Source organism: Triticum aestivum, chromosome 2A (assembly GCF_018294505.1).
Source record: "Triticum aestivum cultivar Chinese Spring chromosome 2A, IWGSC CS RefSeq v2.1, whole genome shotgun sequence".
NCBI lineage: Eukaryota > Viridiplantae > Streptophyta > Magnoliopsida > Poales > Poaceae > Triticum > Triticum aestivum.
The window spans coordinates 23767709-23791455 of record NC_057797.1 but is presented as its reverse complement, the minus strand read 5'-3'; the positions used below and the strand labels follow the sequence as shown (position 1 = coordinate 23791455).

The 23747-nt window shown below is 45.2% G+C and overlaps 1 protein-coding gene across 1 annotated transcript; it reads right to left on the bottom strand.

Moving 5' to 3' along the window:
* Nucleotides 1-17363: 17363 nt before the first annotated feature.
* Nucleotides 17364-22965, bottom strand: LOC123187154 (amino acid transporter AVT1C). The gene is made up of 11 exons (XM_044598929.1): nucleotides 22686-22965; nucleotides 21557-21894; nucleotides 20031-20245; nucleotides 19884-19907; nucleotides 19465-19645; nucleotides 19159-19381; nucleotides 18941-19076; nucleotides 18589-18751; nucleotides 18436-18479; nucleotides 18239-18301; nucleotides 17364-17828 (listed from the first exon to the last, which is right to left on the bottom strand). The coding sequence occupies exons 1-11, from the start codon at nucleotides 22865-22867 to the stop codon at nucleotides 17733-17735; spliced, it is 1665 nt and encodes a 554-aa protein (XP_044454864.1). The 5' UTR covers nucleotides 22868-22965; the 3' UTR covers nucleotides 17364-17732.
* Nucleotides 22966-23747: the final 782 nt, after the last annotated feature.

Sequence of the window (23747 nt, the reverse complement as noted above, 5' to 3'; positions counted from 1 at the left end):
TACTGGTTCTGTTGCTAATATTTGCAACTCGAAACAGGGACTACGGATTAAGCGGACACTAGCAAAGGACGAGGTGACGATGCGCGTGGGAAATGGTTCCAAAGTCGATGTGATCGCGGTCGGCACGCTACCTCTACATCTACCTTCGGGATTAGTATTAGACCTAAATAATTGTTATTTGGTGCCAGCGTTGAGCATGAACATTATATCTGGATCTTGTTTGATGCGAGACGGTTATTCATTTAAATCAGAGAATAATGGTTGTTCTATTTATATGAGTAACATCTTTTATGGTCATGCACCCTTGAAGAGTGGTCTATTTTTGATGAATCTCGATAGTAGTGATACACATATTCATAATGTTGAAGCCAAAAGATGTAGAGTTGATAATGATAGTGCAACTTATTTGTGGCACTGCCGTTTAGGTCATATCGGTATAAAGCGCATGAAGAAACTCCATACTGATGGACTTTTGGAGTCACTTGATTATGAATCACCTGGCACTTGCGAACCGTGCCTCATGGGCAAGATGACTAAAACACCGTTCTCTGGTACTATGGAGAGAGCAACAGATTTGTTGGAAATCATACATACGAATGTATGTGGTCCGATGAATGTTGAGGCTCGTGGCGGATATCGTTATTTTCTCACCTTCACAGATGATTTGAGCAGATATGGGTATATCTACTTAAAGAAACACAAGTCTGAAACATTTGAAAAGTTCAAAGAATTTCAGAGTGAAGTTGAAAATCATCGTAACAAGAAAATAAAGTTTCTACGATCTGATCGTGGAGGAGAATAATTGAGTTACGAGTTTGGTCTACATTTGAAACAATGCGGAATAGTTTCGCAACTCACGCCACCCGGAACACCACAGCGCAATGGTGTGTCCGAACGTCGTAATCGCACTTTACTAGATATGGTGCGATCTATGATGTCTCTTACAGATTTACCGCTATCGTTTTGGGGTTGTGCTCTTGAGACGGCCGCATTCACATTGAATAGAACACCGTCAAAATCCGTTGAGACGACACCTTATGAACTATGGTTTAGCAAGAAACCAAAGTTGTCGTTTCTTAAAGTTTGGGGCTGCGATGCTTATGTAAAAAAGCTTCAACCTGATAAGCTCGAACCCAAATAGGAGAAGTGTGTCTTCATAGGATACCCAAAGGAGACAGTTGGGTACACCTTCTATCACAGATCTGAAGGCAAGACATTTGTTGCTAAAAATGGATCCTTTCTAGAGAAGGAGTTTCTCTCGAAAGAAGTGAGTGGGAGGAAAGTAGAACTTGATGGGGTAACTGTACCTTCTCCCTTATTGGAAAGTAGTTTATCTCAGAAACCGGTTTCTGAGACATCTACACCAAGTAGTGAGGAAGTTGATGATGTTGATCATGAAGCTTCAGATCAAGTTACTACAGAACCTCGTAGATCAACCAGAGTAAGATCCGCACCAGAGTGGTACGGTAATCCTGTCCTGGAGGTCATGCTACTAGATCATGATGAACCTACGAACTATGAAGAAGCGATGGTGAGCCCAGATTCCGCAAAATGGCTTGAAGCCATCAAATCTGAGATGGGATCCATGTATGAAAACAAAGTATGGACTTTGGTTGACTTGCCCGAGGGTCGGCAAGCAATAGAGAACAAGTGGATTTTTAAGAAGAAGACTGACGCTGACGGTAATGTTACTGTCTACAAAGCTCGACTTGTCGCAAAGGGTTTCCGACAAGTTCAAGGGATTGACTACGATGAGACCTTCTCACCAGTAGCGATGCTTAAGTCTGTCCGAATCATGTTAGCAATTGCCGCATTTTATGATTATGAAATTTGGCAAATGGATGTAAAAACTGCATTCCTGAATGGATTTCTGGAAGAAGAGTTGTATATGATGCAACCAGAAGGTTTTATCGATCCAAAGGGAGCTAACAAAGTGTGCAAGCTCCAGCGATCCATTTATGGACTGGTGCAAGCATCTCGGAGTTGGAATAAACGCTTTGATAGTGTGATCAAAGCATTTGGGTTTGTACAGACTTTTGGAGAAGCCTGTATTTACAAGAAAGTGAGTGGGAGCTCTGTAGCATTTCTGATATTATATGTAGATGACATATTGCTGATCGGAAATGATATAGAATTTCTGGATAGCATAAAGCGATACTTGAATAAGAGTTTTTCAATGAAGGACCTCGGTGAAGCTGCTTACATATTGGGCATCAAGATCTATAGAGATAGATCAAGACGCTTAATTGGACTTTCGCAAAGCACATACCTTGACAAAGTTTTGAAGAAGTTCAAAATGGATCAAGCAAAGAAAGGGTTCTTGCCTGTGTTACAAGGTGTGAAGTTGAGTAAGACTCAATGCCCGACCACCGCAGAGGATAGAGAGAAAATGAAAGATGTTCCCGATGCTTCAGCCATAGGCTCTATCATGTATGCAATGCTGTGTACCAGACCTGATGTGTGCCTTGCTATTAGCTTAGCAGGGAGGTACCAAAGTAATCCAGGAGTGGATCACTGGACAGCGGTCAAGAATATCCTGAAGTACCTGAAAAGGACTAAGGAGATGTTTCTCGTATATGGAGGTGACAAAGAGCTCATCGTAAGTGGTTACGTTGATGCAAGCTTTGACACTGATCCGGATGATTCGAAATCGCAAACCGGATACGTATTTACATTAAACGGTGGAGCTGTCAGTTGGTGCAGTTCTAAACAAAGCGTCGTAGCGGGATCTACATGTGAAGCGGAGTACATAGCAGATTCGGAAGCAGCTAATGATGGAGTCTGGATGAAGGAGTTCATATCCGATCTAGGTGTCATACCTAGTGCATCGGGTCCAATGAAAATCTTTTGTGACAATACTGGAGCAATTGCCTTGGCGAAGGAATCCAGATTTCACAAGAGAACCAAGCACATCAAGAGACGCTTCAATTCCATCCGGGACTTGGTCCAGGTGGGAGACATAGAGATTTGCAAGATACATACGGATCTGAATGTAGCAGACCCGTTGACTAAGCCTCTTCCACGGGCAAAACATGACCAGCACCAAAACTCCATGGGTGTTAGAATCATTACTGTGTAATCTAGATTATTGACTCTAGTGCAAGTGGGAGACTGAAGGAAATATGCCCTAGAGGCAATAATAAAGTTATTATTTATTTCCTTATTTCATGATAAATGTTTATTATTCATGCTAGAATTGTATTAACCGGAAACATAATACATGTGTGAATACATAGACAAACAAAGTGTCACTACTATGCCTCTACTTGACTAGCTCGTTAATCAAAGATGGTTAAGTTTCCTAACCATGGAGAAAGGAGTTGTCATTTGATTAACGAGGTCACATCATTGGTTGAATGATCTGATTGACACGACCCATTCCATTAGCTTAGCACCCGATCGTTTAGTGTGTTGCTATTGCTTGTATCCATGACTTATACATGTTCCTATGACTATGAGATTATGCAACTCCCGTCTGCCGGAGGAACACTTTGGGTGCTACCAAACATCACAACGTAACTGGGTGATTATAAAGGAGTACTACAGGTGTCTCCAAAGGTAGATGTTGGGTTGGCGTATTTCGAGATTAGGATTTGTCACTCAGATAGTCGGAGAGGTATCTCTGGGCCCTCTCGGTAATGCACATCACATAAGCCTTGCAAGCATTACAACTAATGAGTTAGTTGTGAGATGATGTATTACGGAACGAGTAAAGAGACTTACCGGTAACGAGATTGAACTAGGTATTGGATACCGATGATCGAATCTCGGGTAAGTAACATACCGATGACAAAGGGAACAAACGTATGTTGTTATGCGGTCTGACCGATAAAGATCTTCGTAGAATATGTAGGAACCAATATGGGCATCCAGGTCCCGCTATTGGTTATTGACCGGAAACGTGTCTCGGTCATGTCTACATTGTTGTCGAACCGTAGGGTCCGCACGCTTAAGGTTTCGATGACGGTTATTATGAGTTTGTGTATTTTGATGTACCGAAGGAGTTCGGAGTCCCGGATGTGATCACGGACATGACGAGGAGTCTCGAAATGGTTGAGATATAAAGATTGATATATTGGATGACTACATTTGGACATCGAAATGGTTCCGGGTGAAATCGGCATTTTACCGGAGTACCGGAGGGGTTACCGGAACCCCCGGGGGTTAATGGGCCACTTGGGCCCAAAGCGGAGAAGAGGAGGGGCGGCCAAGGGCTGGCCGCGCCCCCCCTCCCCCTCTAGTCCGAATTGGACAAGGAGGGGGGGGGCGGCGCCCCCCTTTCCCTCTCTCTCTCTCTCTCTCTTTCCCCCTTCCGGTGAATCCTATTCCAACTAGGTTTGGGGGAATCCTACTTCCGGAGGGAGTAGGACTCCCTGGCGCGCCCCTCTCTAGGCCGGCCGCCCCTCCCCCTTGAACCTTTATATACGGGGGCAGGGGGGCACCTCTAGACACACAAGTTGATCCTTGAGATCGTTCCTTAGCCGTGTGCGGTGCCCCCCTCCACCATATTCCACCTCGGTCATATTGTTGCAGCGCTTAGGCGAAGCCCTGCGATAGTAGAACATCAAGATCGTCACCACGCCGTCGTGCTGACAGAACTCTCTCCCCGGAGCTTTGCTGGATCGGAGCCCGAGGAGCGTCACCGAGCTGTACGTGTGCCAAGAACTCGGGGGCGCCGGAGTAACGGCGCCGGGATCGGTTGGATCGCAAGGAGAACGTACGACTACTTCCTCTACGTTGTGATCGCTTCCGCTTCGGTCTACGAGGGTACGTAGACAACACTCTCCCCCTCGTTGCTATGCATCACCATGATCTTGCGTGTGCGTAGGAATTTTTTTGAAATTACTACGTTCCCCAACACTACTAATCATCCTCCTTGAGATACCTATCCAGAACATCTCGGTGGTATTAAGTTGCGAGCCCCACCCAAAGTGTAAACTCAAAGCAACAGACAACTGCATTAAAATACTTTGCGTAAAGTAAACAATCCTTGCACCCGCGGGCACAAGCACCGTTGTTTTCCCCCTTGTGGCAACAGCACATCCCCTAGACTCATGTTTCTGTCACTCAAGCTAGTCATCGAGGGGCATGAACCCACAATCAAGCATAACGTTCCCTCTTGGAGTTATTATCTACTACTCGGCCAAAGCAATAAACAGCAACGGAGAACATGCAAGAATTACTTACGAACATAAATATAAAAGAGGTAAATCAAATATATTACTCAAACACAATCTGAACATAATCTCACAATCCATCGGATCCCAGCAAACTCATCATAGCAACAGCATAAGAATTACATATGTGCCTCGATCATGTAGGGCAGCTCACGAGGTCTAATTAGTGAAGCACAAGAAGGGGAGGAGAACATCACATAGCTACTGATCATGGACCCATGGTCCAAGGGAGACTACTCACGCATCATCCGGAGGCGTCCATGGTGGTGGAGAAGGTCCCGGTGGTGATCCTCCCCTCCGGCAGGGTGCCGGGAAGAGTTCTCCTGGCGCTCCCGATCTTGGAAGCGCGGCGGCGGCGAAACAGAGATGAGATCGCGAAAAAGGGTTCCCGTCTCGAGGGTTTCGGGACGAGTGTTAAATATAGGCCGAAGGGTGACGTCAGAGGGCTCCTGGGGGGCCCAGGCGCCCACCCGGCGCGGCCACGGGGGGTGGGCCGCGCCACCAGGGCGCCTCGGTGAAGGAAATATGCCCTAGAGGCAATAATAAAGTTATTATTTATTTCCTTATTTCATGATAAATGTTTATTATTCATGCTAGAATTGTATTAACCGGAAACATAATACATGTGTGAATACATAGACAAACAGAGTGTCACTAGTATGCCTCTACTTGACTAGCTCATTAATCAAAGATGGTTAAGTTTCCTAACCATAGACAAAGGAGTTGTCATTTGATTAACGAGGTCACATCATTGGTTGAATGATCTGATTGACATGACCCATTTCCATTAGCTTAGCACCTGATCGTTTAGTGTGTTGCTATTGCTTTCATCCATAACTTATACATGTTCCTATGACTATGAGATTATGCAACTCCCGTTTACCGGAGGAACACTTTGGGTACTACCAAACGTCACAACGTAACTGGGTGATTATAAAGGAGTACTACAGGTATCTCCAAAGGTAGATGTTGGGTTGGCGTATTTCGAGATTAGGATTTGTCACTCCGATAGTCGGAGAGGTATCTCTGGGCCCTCTCGGTAATGCACATCACATAAGCCTTGCAAGCATTACAACTAATGAGTTAGTTGTGAGATGATGTATTACGGAACGAGTAAAGAGACTTACCGGCAACGAGATTGAACTAGGTATTGGATACCGACGATCGAATCTCGGGTAAGTAACATACCGATGACAAAGGGAACAAACGTATGTTGTTATGCGGTCTGACCGATAAAGATCTTCGTAGAATATGTAGGAGCCAATATGGGCATCCAGGTCCCGCTATTGGTTATTGACCGGAGACGTGTCTCGGTCATGTCTACATTGTTCTCGAACCGTAGGGTTCGCACGCTTAAGGTTTCGATGACCGTTATTATGAGTTTGTGTATTTTGATGTACCGAAGGAGTTCGGAGTCCCGGATGTGATCACGGACATGACGAGGAGTCTCGAAATGGTCGAGACGTAAAGATTGATATATTGGAAGCCTATGTTTGGACTTCGGAATGGTTCCGAGTGAAAACAGGAATTTACCGGAGTACCGGGAGGTTACCGGAACCCCCCGGGAGCATAATGGGCCTCATGGGCCTTAGTGGAAAAAGGAGGAAAGGGCTGGCCAGGGGCCGCGCGCCCCTTCCCCCTTCCCTAGTCCTAGTAGGACTAGGAGAAGGGGGCCGCGCCCCTCTCTCTCCCTTTCCCCTCCGGGAAACCTAGTTGGACTAGGATTGGGGGGGGGGGGGAATCCTACTCCCGGTGGGAGTAGGACTCCCCTGGCGCGCCTAGCTTGGCCGGCCGGCCCCCTCCCCTTGCTCCTTTATATACGGGGGCAGGGGGGCACCCCAAGACACACAAGTTGATCTTCGTGATCGTTCCTTAGCCGTGTGCGGTGCCCCCCTCCACCATATTACACCTCGAATATATCGTTGCAGTGCTTAGGCGAAGCCCTGCGCCGGTAGAACATCAAGATCATCACCACGCCGTCGTGCTGACGGAACTCTCTCTCCGGAGCTTTGCTGGATCGGAGCCCGAGGAGCATCATCGAGCTGAACGTGTGCCAAGAACTCGGGGGCGTCGGAGTAACGGCGCCGGGATCGGTCGGATCGCGAGGAGAACGTACGACTACTTCCTCTACGTTGTGATCGCTTCCGCTTCGGGTCTACAAGGGTATGTAGACAACACTCTCCCCCTCGTTGCTATGCATCACCATGATCTTGCGTGTGCGTAGGAAATTTTTGAAATTACTACGTTCTCCAACAGTGGTATCAGAGCCTAGGTTTTTATGGTTTGATGTTATATGAACGAGTAGAACACAAGTGAGTTGTGGACGATACAAGTCATACTGCCTACCAGCATGTCATACTTTGGTTCAGCGGTATTGTTGGATGAGATGACCCGGACCAACCTTACGCGTACGCTTACGCGAGACCGGTTCCCTCGACGTGCTTTGCACACAGATGGCTTGCGGGAGACATCTCACCAACTTTAGTTGAACCAAGTGTGGCTACGCCCAGTCCTTGAGAAGGTTAAAACGGAGTCTATTTGACGAACTATCATTGTGGTTTTGATGCGTAGGTAAGATGAGTTCTTGCTTAAGCCCGTAGCAGCCACGTAAAACTTGCAACAAACAAAGTAGAGGACGTCTAACTTGTTTTTGCAGGGCATGTTGTGATGTGATATGGTCAAGACATGATGCTAAATTTTATTGTATGAGATGATCATGTTTTGTAACCGAGTTATCGGCAACTGGCAGGAGCCATATGGTTGTCGCTTTATTGTATGCAATGCAATCGCCCTGTAATGCTTTACTTTATCACTAAGCGGTAGCGATAGTCGTAGAAGCATAAGATTGGCGAGACGACAACGATGCTACGATGGAGATCAAGGTGTCGCGCCGGTGACGATGGTGATCATGATGGTGCTGCGGAGATGGAGATCACGAAGCACAAGATGATGATGACCATATCATATCACTTATATTGATTTGCATGTGATGTTTATCTTTTATGCATCTTATCTTGCTTTGATTGACGGTAGCATTATAAGATGATCTCTCACTAAATTATCAAGAAGTGTTCTCCCCGAGTATGCACCGTTGCCAAAGTTCGTCGTGCCCAGACACCACGTGATGATCGGGTGTGATAAGCTCTACGTCCATCTACAACGGGTGCAAGCCAGTTTTGCACACGCAGAATACTCGGGTTATACTTGACGAGCCTAGCATATGCAGATATGGCCTCGGAACACGGAGACCGAAAGGTCGAGCGTGAATCATATAGTAGATATGATCAACATGATGATGTTCACCATTGAGAACTAATCCATTTCACGTGATGATCGGTTATGGTTTAGTTTGATTTGGATCACGTGATCACTTAGATGATTAGAGGGATGTCTATCTAAGTGGGAGTTCTTAAGTAATATGATTAATTGAACTTAAATTTATCATGAACTTAGTCCCTGATAGTATCTTGCTTGTTTATGTTGATTGTAGATAGATGGCTCGTGCTATTGTTCCGTTGAATTTTAATGCGTTCCTTGAGAAAGCAAAGTTGAAAGATGATGGTAGCAATTACACGGACTGGGTCCGTAACTTGAGGATTATCCTCATTGCTGCACAAAAGAGTTACGTCCTGGATGCACCGCTAGGTGCCAGGCCTGCTGCTGGAGCAACGCCAGATGTTATGAACGTCTGGCAGAGCAAAGCTGATGACTACTCGATAGTTCAGTGTGCCATGCTTTACGGCTTAGAACCGGGACTTCAACGTCGGTTTGAGAACCATGGAGCATATGAGATGTTCCAGGAGTTGAAGTTAATATTCCAACAGAATGCCCGGATTGAGAGATATGAAGTCTCCAATAAGTTCTATAGCTGCAAAATGGAGGAGAATGGGTCTGTCAGTGAGCACATACTCAGAATGTCTGGGTATTACAATCACTTGAGTCAGCTGGGAGTTAATCTTCCGGATGATTGTGTCATTGACAGAATTCTCCAATCACTGCCACCAAGCTACAAAGGCTTCGTGATGAACTATAATATGCAAGGGTTAGTAAAGACTATGCCCGAGCTCTTCGCAATGCTAAAGGCTGCGGAGGTAGAAATCAAGAAGGAGCATCAAGTGTTGATGGTCAATAAGACCACTAGTTTCAAGAAGAAGGGCAAAGGGAAGAAGAAGGGGAACTTCAAGAAGAACAGCAAGCAAGTTGCTGCTCAAGAGAAGAAACCCAGATCTGGACCTAAGCCTGAAACTGAGTGCTTCTACTGCAAGCAGACTGGTCACTGGAAGCGGAACTGCCCCAAGTATTTGGCGGATAAGAAGGATGGCAAGGTGAACAAAGGTATATGTGATATACATGTTATTGATGTGTACCTTACTAGAGCTCGCAGTAGCACCTGGGTATTTGATACTGGTTCTGTTGCTAATATTTGCAACTCGAAACAGGGACTACAGATTAAGCGGACACTAGCAAAGGACGAGGTGACGATGCGCGTGGGAAATGGTTCCAAAGTCGATGTGATCGCGGTCGGCACGCTACCTCTACATCTACCTTCGGGATTAGTATTAGACCTAAATAATTGTTATTTGGTGCCTGCGTTGAGCATGAACATTATATCTGGATCTTGTTTGATGCGAGACGGTTATTCATTTAAATCAGAGAATAATGGTTGTTCTATTTATATGAGTAACATCTTTTATGGTCATGCACCCTTAAAGAGTGGTCTATTCTTGATGAATCTCGATAGTAGTGATACACATATTCATAATGTTGAAACCAAAAGATGCAGAGTTGATAATGAAAGTGCAACTTATTTGTGGCACTGCCGTTTAGGTCATATCGGTGTAAAGCGCATGAAGAAACTCCATACTGATGGACTTTTGGAGTCACTTGATTATGAATCACTTGGCACTTGCGAACCGTGCCTCATGGGCTAGATGACTAAAATACCGTTCTCCGGTACTATGGAGAGAGCAACAGATTTGTTGGAAATCATACATACGGATGTATGTGGTCCGATGAATGTTGAGGCTCGTGGCGGATATCGTTATTTTCTCACCTTCACAGATGATTTGAGTAGATATGGGTATATCTACTTAATGAAACACAAGTCTGAAACATTTGAAAAGTTCAAAGAATTTCAGAGTGAAGTTGAAAATCATCGTAACAAGAAAATAAAGTTTCTACGATCAGATCGTGGAGGAGAATATTTGAGTTACGAGTTTGGTCTACATTTCAAACAATGCGGAATAGTTTCGCAACTCACGCCACCCGGAACACCACAGCGTAATGGTGTGTCCGAACGTCGTAATCGCACTTTACTAGATATGGTGCGATCTATGATGTCTCTTACAGATTTACCGCTATCATTTTGGGGTTATGCACTTGAGACGGCCGCATTCACGTTGAATAGAACACCGTCAAAATCCGTTGAGACGACACCTTATGAACTATGGTTTGGCAAGAAACCAAAGTTGTCGTTTCTTAAAGTTTGGGGCTGCGATGCTTATGTGAAAAAACTTCAACCTGATAAGCTCGAACCCAAATCGGAGAAATGTGTCTTCATAGGATACCCAAAGGAGACAGTTGGGTACACCTTCTATCACAGATCCGAAGGCAAGACATTTGTTGCTAAAAATGGATCCTTTCTAGAGAAGGAGTTTCTCTCGAAAGAAGTGAGTGGGAGGAAAGTAGAACTTGATGAGGTAACTGTACCTTCTCCCTTATTGGAAAGTAGTTTATCTCAGAAACCGGTTTCTGAGACATCTACACCAAGTAGTGAGGAAGTTGATGATGTTGATCATGAAGCTTCAGATCAAGTTACTACAGAACCTCGTAGATCAACCAGAGTAAGATCCGCACCAGAGTGGTACGGTAATCCTATTCTGGAAGTCATGCTACTAGATCATGATGAACCTACGAACTATGAAGAAGCGATGGTGAGCCCAGATTCCGCAAAATGGTTTGAAGCCATGAAATCTGAGATGGGATCCATGTATGAAAACAAAGTATGGACTTTGGTTGACTTGCCCGAAGGTCGGCAAGCAATAGAGAACAAGTGGATCTTTAAGAAGAAGACTGACGCTGACGGTAATGTTACTGTCTACAAAGCTCGACTTGTCGCAAAAGGTTTCCGACAAGTTCAAGGGATTGACTACGATGAGACCTTCTCACCCGTAGCGATGCTTAAGTCTGTCCGAATCATGTTAGCAATTGCCGCATTTTGTGATTATGAAATTTGGCAAATGGATGTAAAAACTGCATTCCTGAATGGATTTCTGGAAGAAGAGTTGTATATGATGCAACCAGAAGGTTTTATCGATCCAAAGGGAGCTAACAAAGTGTGCAAGCTCCAGCGATCCATTTATGGACTGGTGCAAGCATCTCGGAGTTGGAATAAACGCTTTGATAGTGTGATCAAAGCATTTGGGTTTGTACAGACTTTTGGAGAAGCCTGTATTTACAAGAAAGTGAGTGGGAGCTCTGTAGCATTTCTGATATTATATGTGGATGACATATTGCTGATCGGAAATGATATAGAATTTCTGGATAGCATAAAGGGATACTTGAATAAGAGTTTTTCAATGAAGGACCTCGGTGAAGCTGCTTACATATTGGGCATCAAGATCAATAGAGATAGATCAAGACGCTTAATTGGACTTTCACAAAGCACATACCTTGACAAAGTTTTGAAGAAGTTCAAAATGGATCAAGCAAAGAAAGGGTTCTTGCCTGTACTACAAGGTGTGAAGTTGAGTAAGACTCAATGCCCGACCACTGCAGAGGATAGAGAGAAAATGAAAGATGTTCCCTATGCTTCAGCCATAGGCTCTATCATGTATGCAATGCTGTGTACCAGACCAGATGTGTGCCTTGCTATTAGCTTAGCAGGGAGGTACCAAAGTAATCCAGGAGTGGATCACTGGACAGCGGTCAAGAATATCCTGAAGTACCTGAAAAGGACTAAGGAGATGTTTCTCGTATATGGAGGTGACAAAGAGCTCATCGTAAGTGGTTACGTTGATGCAAGCTTTGACACTGATCCGGACGATTCGAAATCGCAAACCGGATACGTATTTACATTAAACGGTGGAGCTGTCAGTTGGTGCAGTTCTAAACAAAGCGTCGTAGCGGGATCTACATGTGAAGCGGAATACATAGCAGCTTCGGAAGCAGCTAATGAAGGAGTCTGGATGAAGGAGTTCATATCCGATCTAGGTGTCATACCTAGTGCATCGGGTCCAATGAAAATCTTTTGTGACAATACTGGAGCAATTGCCTTGGCGAAGGAATCCAGATTTCACAAGAGAACCAAACACATCAAGAGACGCTTCAATTCCATCCGGGACTTGGTCCAGGTGGGAGACATAGAGATTTGCAAGATACATACGGATCTGAATGTAGCAGACCCGTTGACTAAGCCTCTTCCACGAGCAAAACATGATCAGCACCAAGACTCCATGGGTGTTAGAATCATTACTGTGTAATCTAGATTATTGACTCTAGTGCAAGTGGGAGACTGAAGGAAATATGCCCTAGAGGCAATAATAAAGTTATTATTTATTTCCTTATTTCATGATAAATGTTTATTATTCATGCTAGAATTGTATTAACCGGAAACATAATACATGTGTGAATACATAGACAAACAGAGTGTCACTAGTATGCCTCTACTTGACTAGCTCATTAATCAAAGATGGTTAAGTTTCCTAACCATAGACAAAGGAGTTGTCATTTGATTAACGAGGTCACATCATTGGTTGAATGATCTGATTGACATGACCCATTTCCATTAGCTTAGCACCTGATCGTTTAGTGTGTTGCTATTGCTTTCATCCATAACTTATACATGTTCCTATGACTATGAGATTATGCAACTCCCGTTTACCGGAGGAACACTTTGGGTACTACCAAACGTCACAACGTAACTGGGTGATTATAAAGGAGTACTACAGGTATCTCCAAAGGTAGATGTTGGGTTGGCGTATTTCGAGATTAGGATTTGTCACTCCGATAGTCGGAGAGGTATCTCTGGGCCCTCTCGGTAATGCACATCACATAAGCCTTGCAAGCATTACAACTAATGAGTTAGTTGTGAGATGATGTATTACGGAACAAGTAAAGAGACTTACCGGCAACGAGATTGAACTAGGTATTGGATACCGACGATCGAATCTCGGGTAAGTAACATACCGATGACAAAGGGAACAAACGTATGTTGTTATGCGGTCTGACCGATAAAGATCTTCGTAGAATATGTAGGAGCCAATATGGGCATCCAGGTCCCGCTATTGGTTATTGACCGGAGACGTGTCTCGGTCATGTCTACATTGTTCTCGAACCGTAGGGTCCGCACGCTTAAGGTTTCGATGACCGTTATTATGAGTTTGTGTATTTTGATGTACCGAAGGAGTTCGGAGTCCCGGATGTGATCACGGACATGACGAGGAGTCTCGAAATGGTCGAGACGTAAATATTGATATATTGGAAGCCTATGTTTGGACTTCGGAATGGTTCCGAGTGAAAACAGGAATTTACCGGAGTACCGGGAGGTTACCGGAACCCCCCGGGAGCATAATGGGCCTCATGGGCCTTAGTGGAAAAAGGAGGAAAGGGCTGGCCAGGGGCCGCGCGCCTCTTCCCCCTTCCCTAGTCCTAGTAGGACTAGGAGAAGGGGGCCGCGCCCCTCTCTCTCCCTTTCCCCTCCGGGAAACCTAGTTGGACTAGGATTGGGGGGGGGGGGAATCCTACTCCCGGTGGGAGTAGGACTCCCCTGGCGCGCCTAGCTTGGCCGGCCGGCCCCCTCCCCTTGCTCCTTTATATACGGGGGCAGGGGGGCACCCCAAGACACACAAGTTGATCTTCGTGATCGTTCCTTAGCCGTGTGCGGTGCCCCCCTCCACCATATTACACCTCGAATATATCGTTGCAGTGCTTAGGCGAAGCCCTGCGCCGGTAGAACATCAAGATCGTCACCACGCCGTCGTGCTGACGGAACTCTCTCTCCGGAGCTTTGCTGGATCGGAGCCCGAGGAGCATCATCGAGCTGAACGTGTGCCAAGAACTCGGGGGCGTCGGAGTAACGGCGCCGGGATCGGTCGGATCGCGAGGAGAACGTACGACTACTTCCTCTACGTTGTGATCGCTTCCGCTTCGGGTCTACAAGGGTATGTAGATAACACTCTCCCCCCGTTGCTATGCATCACCATGATCTTGCGTGTGCGTAGGAAATTTTTGAAATTACTACGTTCTCCAACACTCGGGCCCTGGTGGCCCCCCTCCGGCTCTCCTTCAGGGTCCTGGAAGGTTCCGGAACGCTGATTTTTTATATATTTTTTCCGGAATTTTTCTGGCAGTTTTCGTAATGGAAAAACCTGAAATACAAAAACAGCAGAAAACAGAAACTGGCACTGGGGTGCACTGAGTTAATAGGTTAGTCCAAATATGATCAAAATTGTATGGAAGTGTATAAATATCATAGCAATATCAACCAAAAGGGGCATGGAGCAAGCAGAAATTATAGATACGTTTTGGACGTATCAGCATCAAGCCGAGAACAAGGTTTTCACCTGGATCCGCTCGAAGAACCTCCATCAAGCATCGTGTGCACGGGTCGCCGCCGATCTGAGCCGCCGCACATGAAGCAAGCCGCACCGGGCAGATCAGATCTGTCCGGAGGGCAAACCACGCATGGAGCCGACCCAACCACCAGGCCCTCCATGCCGCCACCGCCGATCCGAGGTCAGATGGTCCGTCGCTGGAGATCCGACCGCCGCCGACGAACGCAGCCAAGGCCGATGCCCGACGCAGGGCCGGCCGCCGCACCCGCCACCACCGCCGCCCTAGGACAAGGCCGCCGCCGGTCAAGGCAGGCCCGCCACGCCACGAAGGCCAGATCGGCCGTGCCACCACACGCCGCGGGGCTCGGCATCGCCCCCATGGCGCGGGAGAGAGGGAAGGCCCCCGCCACCGCCGTCAGCCCCCGGGCTATAGGCTGGCGGCGTCCTTCGGCGGCGGCGGAGGGAGGGATGGAAGGACAGGGAGCCCCCGGCGGCTAGGGTTGGGATCCCGCCCGAGTCGCCCGATCCATGTTTCTCGTCTTTCTTAACAAAGAAAATGGTATGTTGTACTGGTGTAGTTTGATGTCGAGGTCAGGGTTATCTTCGCCAGAGGCTCGCGGGAATCCATTTTGTTTTAAATATGTCGGTGCCCTCATGTTAGGCTTGAGGTTGAGGGCGGTGGTGTTTGGTTAGCTTCTAGTCCAGTCTAGACGTCTGTTTATCTCCCCTTATGTACTCCTTGGAGTGGCGGATTTCATGTGCATGAGTTTATCTCCCCTCATGTACTCCTTAGAGCGACGAATTTCACGTGCACCGAACGTTACATTGCGTCTGCATGTCTCATGCACGTATACGTCACGCGTGTAAGTGGGGCAGTTACGCCTAAAAGGGACGCCTTCTTTCATTATTGATGCACGTCTGGGGAATCAGATGACGACAACTACAAAATGAGTACTTTTGCCAGGTTCTTCCTCCCGAACGTTTATGGATTGGTAACGAGCAATGGTTGAGTTACCTATCATAGCTTCGCACCAGAACAAATTCAAGGGACAAGAACGTTGTGGGATGCGAATATTGGTTATGGTGCATACCATAATGGTTGAGTTGGGTGGAGACGGCGTCAAGATCTAGGAGGTTTCTGTGATGGTGGTGGTGGTGGTGTACTAGGGAGTGTGTGCTATTTCAGAAATGGAAAGGGTGAGGTTTGCTTTTGTTTTCAAAGGCCTGGCTGGTGAGACCTTCTTGACCTTGGATAAAAAAACACGACAATTACCTTCTAAGAGAAGATCCCAAAGATTGCATTTGAGTGTATCTTGTCACTAGCTAGAAATGCTTATAGGCAATCTACGTCAGTGACGCACCTTCAAAGAGACACGCCACTAGTATTTTCCCAAATACCGGTGACGTGCCAGAACGAGCACACGCCGTCAATAATTGATTGCTAGTGGCGTGGCGAGAAGTACAAACATCACCAATTCATGACATGGACCGAGTAGCCCAACCCTTGTGTAATTTACCTGTGGCACAATACCTTAAGACACACTACTAATGTGATAGGTAGCAGTGGCGTGTGCGTGGGCAGTGTGGCCCTGGGTTCCAATGGTGACCATTGAAGCCGCCATTCGTTCGTTTGTGTATTTAAAGACCTAGTTGGTGTGGTGAGGTCTTCTTGGCCTTGGGTATAGAAACCAAACATCAAGTACCTTTCAAAGGAGAAGATTCATGTCATTCATCTTTCTTAACAAAATGGTGTGTTGTATCAATGTTGTTTGGTGTCGAGGTCGGGGCTATCTTCGCCAGAGGCTCGCACGGGGAGATCCATGTCCTCGCATGAATGCTGTTTGTTTTAAATATGTTGGTGCCCTACTGCCCTAACACATTAGGGTTTGTCGAAGGTTGTGTTCTGTTAGCTTAGATGTTTGTTTGTCTCGCTAGACGTACTCCTTGGAGCGACAAATTTCATGTGCATGCACCATGCAACATATACGTCACTTGCACACCAAACATTACGTTACTTTTGCATGTATACGTCTCACACCCATCACGACCTCTCGGGGGCCCTGATGTGTGTCTTCAAGCGCGTAAGGGGAGCAGTTACGCCTAAAAAGGCATGCCTTCTTTAATTATTTATGCACACCTAGGGAATCGGATGACGATGCTACAAACTTGGTAGCTTTGTTGGGTTCTTCCGCTCGAGAAGTTATGGATTGGTAAGCAATATTAATTTTATCTATCATAGCTTCAAGAGGAGAACAAAATTAGGGGACAAGGACTCCGTGGCCATGCGAATATTGGTTATGGTGCCTACCATAATGGTTCACTTGGGGTGGGGTCGGTGCTAGGATCTAAGAGAGTTTATATGATTGTGGGCGGGATGTCGACATGGCATAGCTTGTCAGTACAAAGACGTTGGCCATTGTCACAGAAGGTAAGCTGTTGGTGGGGCATTAGGGGGTGTCGCAGGTGCATTGTTTCGGAAACGAAAAGAGTAAGGACGAGGTTTGCTTATGTTTTCAAAGGCTTGATGGGTCAGATCTTCTTGGCCTTGGATACAACTTTTTATGCATAATAATAGGAAGAAGAAACACACATGGACATGGAATCCTTTAACACAAGTTACCTAGTACCTTCATGAAAAAAACATGCAAGATAGAAAAATGGATATGTAGTAAACCTGGTACACATGATCACAAGTGTGTATATCAACTTCATAATCACTGAATGTTGCATCGAAGGCCACAAATTAAAGAGATGGGAAAATGAGGATCACAATTGAAGATGCAAACCTCATCATTACTAACAAAAATTGATGCACCAAGAGGAAGGAGGTGAAGTCATTTTCGGGGTACTCCGGCCAAGAGAGCAACCTCAAACTGATTCTCCTTTCATGGTACATCCTATCTATGATGACATGTTTTTGTCAAAATCTTGCAAAAAGAGCACTAGAAACAAGTAAACATTCGTCTTTTAGTACATACAAATGACATTGCTTCACAAGTATTTACTGATAATTTTGGATGATCTTAGAAAGGGAGGAGTATGTGCCAATACCCGCACAACAGAGACCGACGACAATGATGAACACACATAGTACTATCTGCAAAGAAATAATGCATTTGCTTATTAAATGGTGTCTTCAGATATTTGAGCTTTTGAGTCCATTCTGCTAATATGCCTGATCAAGAATACAATGATATATAGTATTGTGAAACTTTTGAATTTGTAGAGAATGGAGGCTAATGTGTTCTTGAGTCCATTCTGCTAATATGGCTAATGTTTATTTGAGTGAATAAAAAACTGTGATACAAAAGAAATGCTTAATCAAAGTTGAAAATTATGTGTATTTGAATTTATGAACCAACTATGCATCATACATGTATTTGAATCCTCGATTCCCCCATACATGTACCGCTTTTCAGCAGAAATCATGTTTGATATGGTTATGGTCTAATAATATATTTAAGAGGACTTCTTGATAAGTGTTCAAACTAAGAAACAATTTTTTACCTGATACCAAGTCACTGTACTCCTTAGGATGGCCAAAAAGCATGCACAAGGTAGAATATACGCCTAAAAAGTGTCATGTGTTAGCCACAATAATCAACAAACAAATGGCACTGCCGCAGTACTGCTTGGCATGAGTAGTTAGCTATCTCATGGCCAACAACAAACAAACGACACTAAAATTCAGAAGAAAAACTTACCACAAACATGGTGAGAAGAGACCCAACTAGGGACATCACAAGTCCTATAAAGGCACGTCAAAATCAATTAAATCAGAAAATTAGGAAAATCAGCAAGATTTAACTAAAGGATCAATCTGTATTCGAATGATTACTAGTGATGAAAATATTTACCAAAGAATGGAACAGATAGAGCAACAACAAGGGAAGACAACACTAGTGCTGATCTGAGCATAATTATGTTCCCGTACGTCTGTCTATTCGGAGGCAGCAGCTCTTCCAAACTCAGGGCAAGAGGAGTCATGGTAAGTGCATATTTGGTTATTGGATTTGTCACCTGAAAGATACTGTCAGCATGTTGTGCGTTTTGTCTCACAAAAAGGAACTCTGTGTATTTAATATGCTCTGTAAATCATGCAAGAGAATACACTGAAACAAAGAGCCATTTCATAACAAAACAAAAGTGTATGCTATCAAGAAATGAACCATATGAACTTAATTTGCTAATGTAGACAAGAGAATTTACCGTAGTCCAGACTGCAATCTTGGAAGACATAAGATTTGGGGGCATGTTCAGTGTGAACTGAGACTCCGTGGTTTCGCCAAACATTATGTACCCCATGACCGCGGCACCGGCGAACAAAACAGTGGATAGCGCGATGCTGACAACGAACAAAACCCTCCTGAGATCATGGATTGCCCCAAAAAATTGTGGCTTAAATACAGTGGTTTTGGTGTGGTTACCATGTGAAAAGAACGGCGTTGAATTGGTTGCTTTTCTTCAGAGAAGAGTAGATGTTAGGGAACACCCCATGCCCTGAGTAGCAGTACCCATACAAGCCAATGGCAATGGGGATCCCAGGGAGGTTCAGTGCCGTCCCTTCGCTCTTGTTGACACCAACATGATCAACAAGCCCTGCCCAAAAGAGGCAGGCGACGATGACGATCGACGCGACGACTCCTCCAGCTACAGAATTCAGAATCAGTAGATGATATCACATATTTGGTCAGATGATGAAACACATGAGCTCCAGGTAAATGAAATAATACCTGAAATGAAGCTTAGACAACTGAGGTCGTGAAGCCATGTTGTCGGCATGACAACGAGCGTCGTAAGGATTGCGAATAACACATGGGCATCCAGGCTGAAGCCCCCTATTGTCAGGTGTGCATTGGGGAACAACTTTGATAGATTATCACTCTCCAGTATCAGATACTCAATGCAACAAGCCTGCAGGGAAATATTAGGAGCCATTGATATGCTTATAAACAACAATAGTGTTCAAGAAAAAAAAACATGCCTTCTGAAAAATATTACACTTCTAGAGAAGTTTCTGTATGCTGGTTAGACTGTTAGACTCACTTCACTGTATTATGCACACCGTAAAAACAGAGTATCTAGTAATGTACTCTGTCAAAGAAATAATATTTCTAAACAAGCAAGCCAATGTTTCATGAGAAGTACTTACATACAGTTCCATGTACAGGATTATCTGCAGGTGGCAAAAACAAAAGAGTCAAGAGTTAGCACAAGACCACCATCCACTGTACTACAAAGTACAGACTGAAATGAAAATAAACCTGAGCTGGTCATCAGATTTTGGCAGAAGCTATACCGAGATGACGATGCGGCCAGGCGTGCCGAACGCGGCGTGGCCGATGTCCGGGTAGGTCTCGAGGCCTTCCTTGCTGTCGAGGCAGCGCCGGAGGAGCACGCCGGTGTACCACGCCAGCACGGCGAGCACGGCCAGTATCACAAGCCCGAGCCAGCCACCCTGCCTGACGGCATAAGGTGTTGACAGGATCCCCACACCACACAGGACATTCACTCCTGCAAGTGACAGACAATGATTTGAGATTCAGGAGTTCTAAACTGGTTAACAGCAAGCTTGGTGTCCAGATTATGTAGTTGATGAAAAGAGGACTTCAACTTTGGACTTCGAATTTGAAACAATTTCAGTTAAAATAATCATAATAAACCGAATTGTTTTTGGAAAATTAGTAATTCGAATGTTCAGACTATTTACAAGTGAAACTTTCAACTAGAAAATTGATTAAGTTTTAAATCAGTTAATACAAGACATACAAAATGTTCACTGCCTGAGGAAGTTCAGAGAAGAGTGGCTTTGGTTCCAACTTCCAACTTGCAGGTTGCAACATACAGTATATTTTGCCATCCAGTTTTAGTTGCTAAGCATTACTAAATTAACAGTCGCTGTCTTACCCTGCTAATGGAAAGAAGCAGGGTCCCAAACAAATGGCAGACAGAGACCTGTTGTAAATAATGGCGCTGACACTGACAGTTCGATATCCACATGACCAGATAGATGCTCAGGCACCTGAGTTTTAATAATGTCATTAGTAAATTGCATGCTTTGATTAGGACAAGGTTCCTCTTTCTCCTGACAGATCTCAATCAACATGCCTGGTCTGCAATCATGGTCCAGTTAATCATTTTATTGATCATGTCCATGTTCCCGGCTCACATGACACTGCTGTCCTGGCCCATCAGCCATGTGATGCACGTCTACATCACAGGGAATTGACCAGAATCTGATGGGCTAATCGGCAATTCTAGGTGCTATATTATTAACACTACAGCTGTGGAAACTCGTTCTTGGACAGAATCTGTACATTTGCACCTTGATTGGTGTCAGCATGTGGGCATGTGGGGGTATGCGTCCAGGTTCAGCAAATTTGACATTTTTTGTCATGGCATGCATGTTATCCAATGTGAGCATCCTAGGTTGCAGATGCGATCTATTAAATTGACTTATGTACCGTATCCTTCATGTTAACATGACCATATGGTGTACAGTCATATTTGCTGCTAATGGTGTCCCAAAAGTTACAACTCCCATTTCTGATGCATCTCCTCGGTACTCCCCCATCTTAAAGATCTTATATTAGTTTACAGAGAGAGTACTACTCTCTTAGTTCCTAAATATAAGTATTTTAAAGATTTCAATACAGAAAATATATAAAGCAAAATAAGTGAATATGCACTCTAAAATACGTCTATATACAGCCGTATGTAATTCTTATTGAAGTCTCTAAAATGACTTATATTTAGAAACGGAGGAAGTATTTTTAGTTATTATTACTGGCTCTACCTAACTAAATTTGTAAGGTTTGTACACACCATTCATGACGCCCTGAGTGTAGGAGCACTGACGGTAGGGCCCCACCTCATGGCCACCCCCACCACCAAGAGGCTTCTGGTCCTCGGGGATCTTGAACAGGGACGACGCCTTCCTGGACGGCGGCAGATACTGGTGAGAGCTCTTCCGGGCATCATCGACATGGTCGTCTTCGGTGGCGATCAGGGTGGTGGGCAGGAGCGGCTTGACGATCTCCAGTGGCGGCTTCCCGCGGAAGGAGGTGGCGAGGAAGGAGCTGGAGAGCCTGCTGAGCGTGGGCGTGCCCAGGAACCCGCTCAGGCTCGGGGACTGCACGCTGCTGTATATGTCCATCGACTGCCTGCAACGCCAAATCAAATCAAAGGAGATCTCAACTTTTGTTACTGATGAAAGACAGAAGTACACCTCCATGGTTATCGGCTGGATTCGCGGACAGTGTGCAGTGAGATCAAGAACTAAGTTCTTCGTCCGAACAATATTAATTGTCGCTGATTTAGTTTATGTGAAGCTGATGGATCGACCTGATTTATCTTTTTTAGAAACACGCTACAAATGCAAACGCTCACGTGTATGAACATACATGATAAATCCATTTTTTTTTCAAAAGAACCCCAGATCATTTAGTTTTCAGATTCTCGTAAAAAGAAACAAAAAAGAAGAAGCTATCATCTGAATTCCCACATGGGCAGGCGAATCCATCATGGACCCACGTGTACAGAGACATCTGGTGAACGGACAAAAGTGTAGCCATGACAAACCAGCGGCAGTGGGGCCCCTAACAGTCGCACACGCCATCCGCAGGTTCGTCTGCTCGTGGGCCCTCCCCAAGAAACTAATGTGCATAGATTTTTTTTAGAATCCTAATTAAGGCTAACAATTCAAACATCATGTTATTTTGATGTGTCAAATTAATATGTTTGTCACAACAGCTTGATAATAAGTACGTGAAAACTTCTTAATAGAGAATGTTACCATAATACTGATTGGTGAGATTTTGTACGTATTTTTACGGTCAGAAATGTTTGAGATGCATGCAAAAATAGCACTACCGATAGACAAGGAAATGTTATCAGCAGGAGTAAATAAGAACAAGCTCTGCATGATGCTGCATCCTGCCGCGAGCCATCCTACCTGTAGCTCTGCGGCCACTGGTGGGTGGCGTAGGAGCCGGGGTGGCCACCGGCGGCGGCCTCGACCACCCGCGGGCTCCCGCACGACGACGACCCGTCCGACTCCTCCTCCCCCTCCTCGCTGCGGTGCTCCTCGTCGTCGCTCTCCATGACGAAGCTCTGGTCCGACACCGAGTTCCTCATCGCTTGCTTGACGGCAATGGCCGATGGGCCGAGCAATACAGAGAGGCAACGAAGAGAGAGACGAGAGAGAGAGAGGGAGATAGTAAAGTGTGAGGAGAAGAATGAAGGAGGGAGAGGGGGACGTGGGTGTTTATACACAGCTCTTGGGGGATTCCGTGGTGGCGACACCGATTAAACGAAAAGTTGTACTACTAACCAAGCGCTAACTAACATGGATCGGAGGAACTAATATATACCATTCGTTCCAAAATAAGTGTCTCAAGCTTAGTATAATTTTATACTACAGCTAGTACAAAGTTGAGACATCAGTTATTTTGGAGATAATAGCATCTATGGTCCTCATACTTGGTGGCTATGTCTAAAACAGTCCTCATACTCAGGAAGTGTTTCAATACGATCCTCATACTTGGAAATACGTTGTGTATACGGTCCTCAAACTTGGGAGAGCAGTCCTGAGCTTCGTCGTTATGTACGTATGGTGTACAGCGCGACCTGCCAGCAGGGTCAAGTCTCTCTCCGTCTGTGCAGGCCCAGCTGTCGGCTAGGGGACATTAAAAAATGGGCAATCGTCGTGAGTGTTCGAACCACAAACTGGCCTTGGCGTTGCACTTGCTAACCATCTCAACCAACGCTGCTTGTTGATTATAATCGAGCATGCATGTTCTTATTTCTAGAGTACCTCGAGCGCCTGCGTGCATTTTTGTTTACTCCTTGGATGTGGTCGTTTCATGTTCGTTCGCTCACTGATAACTATAAGGGAAAATGCATAATGATGTACTACTTGAATTCATATTTTATATTTGAAATGCAAATGGTTCATATTCATTCAAATAATTCTTTTGTACAAACGAAATTTGTAAGTAGAAGACAAAAATGCACA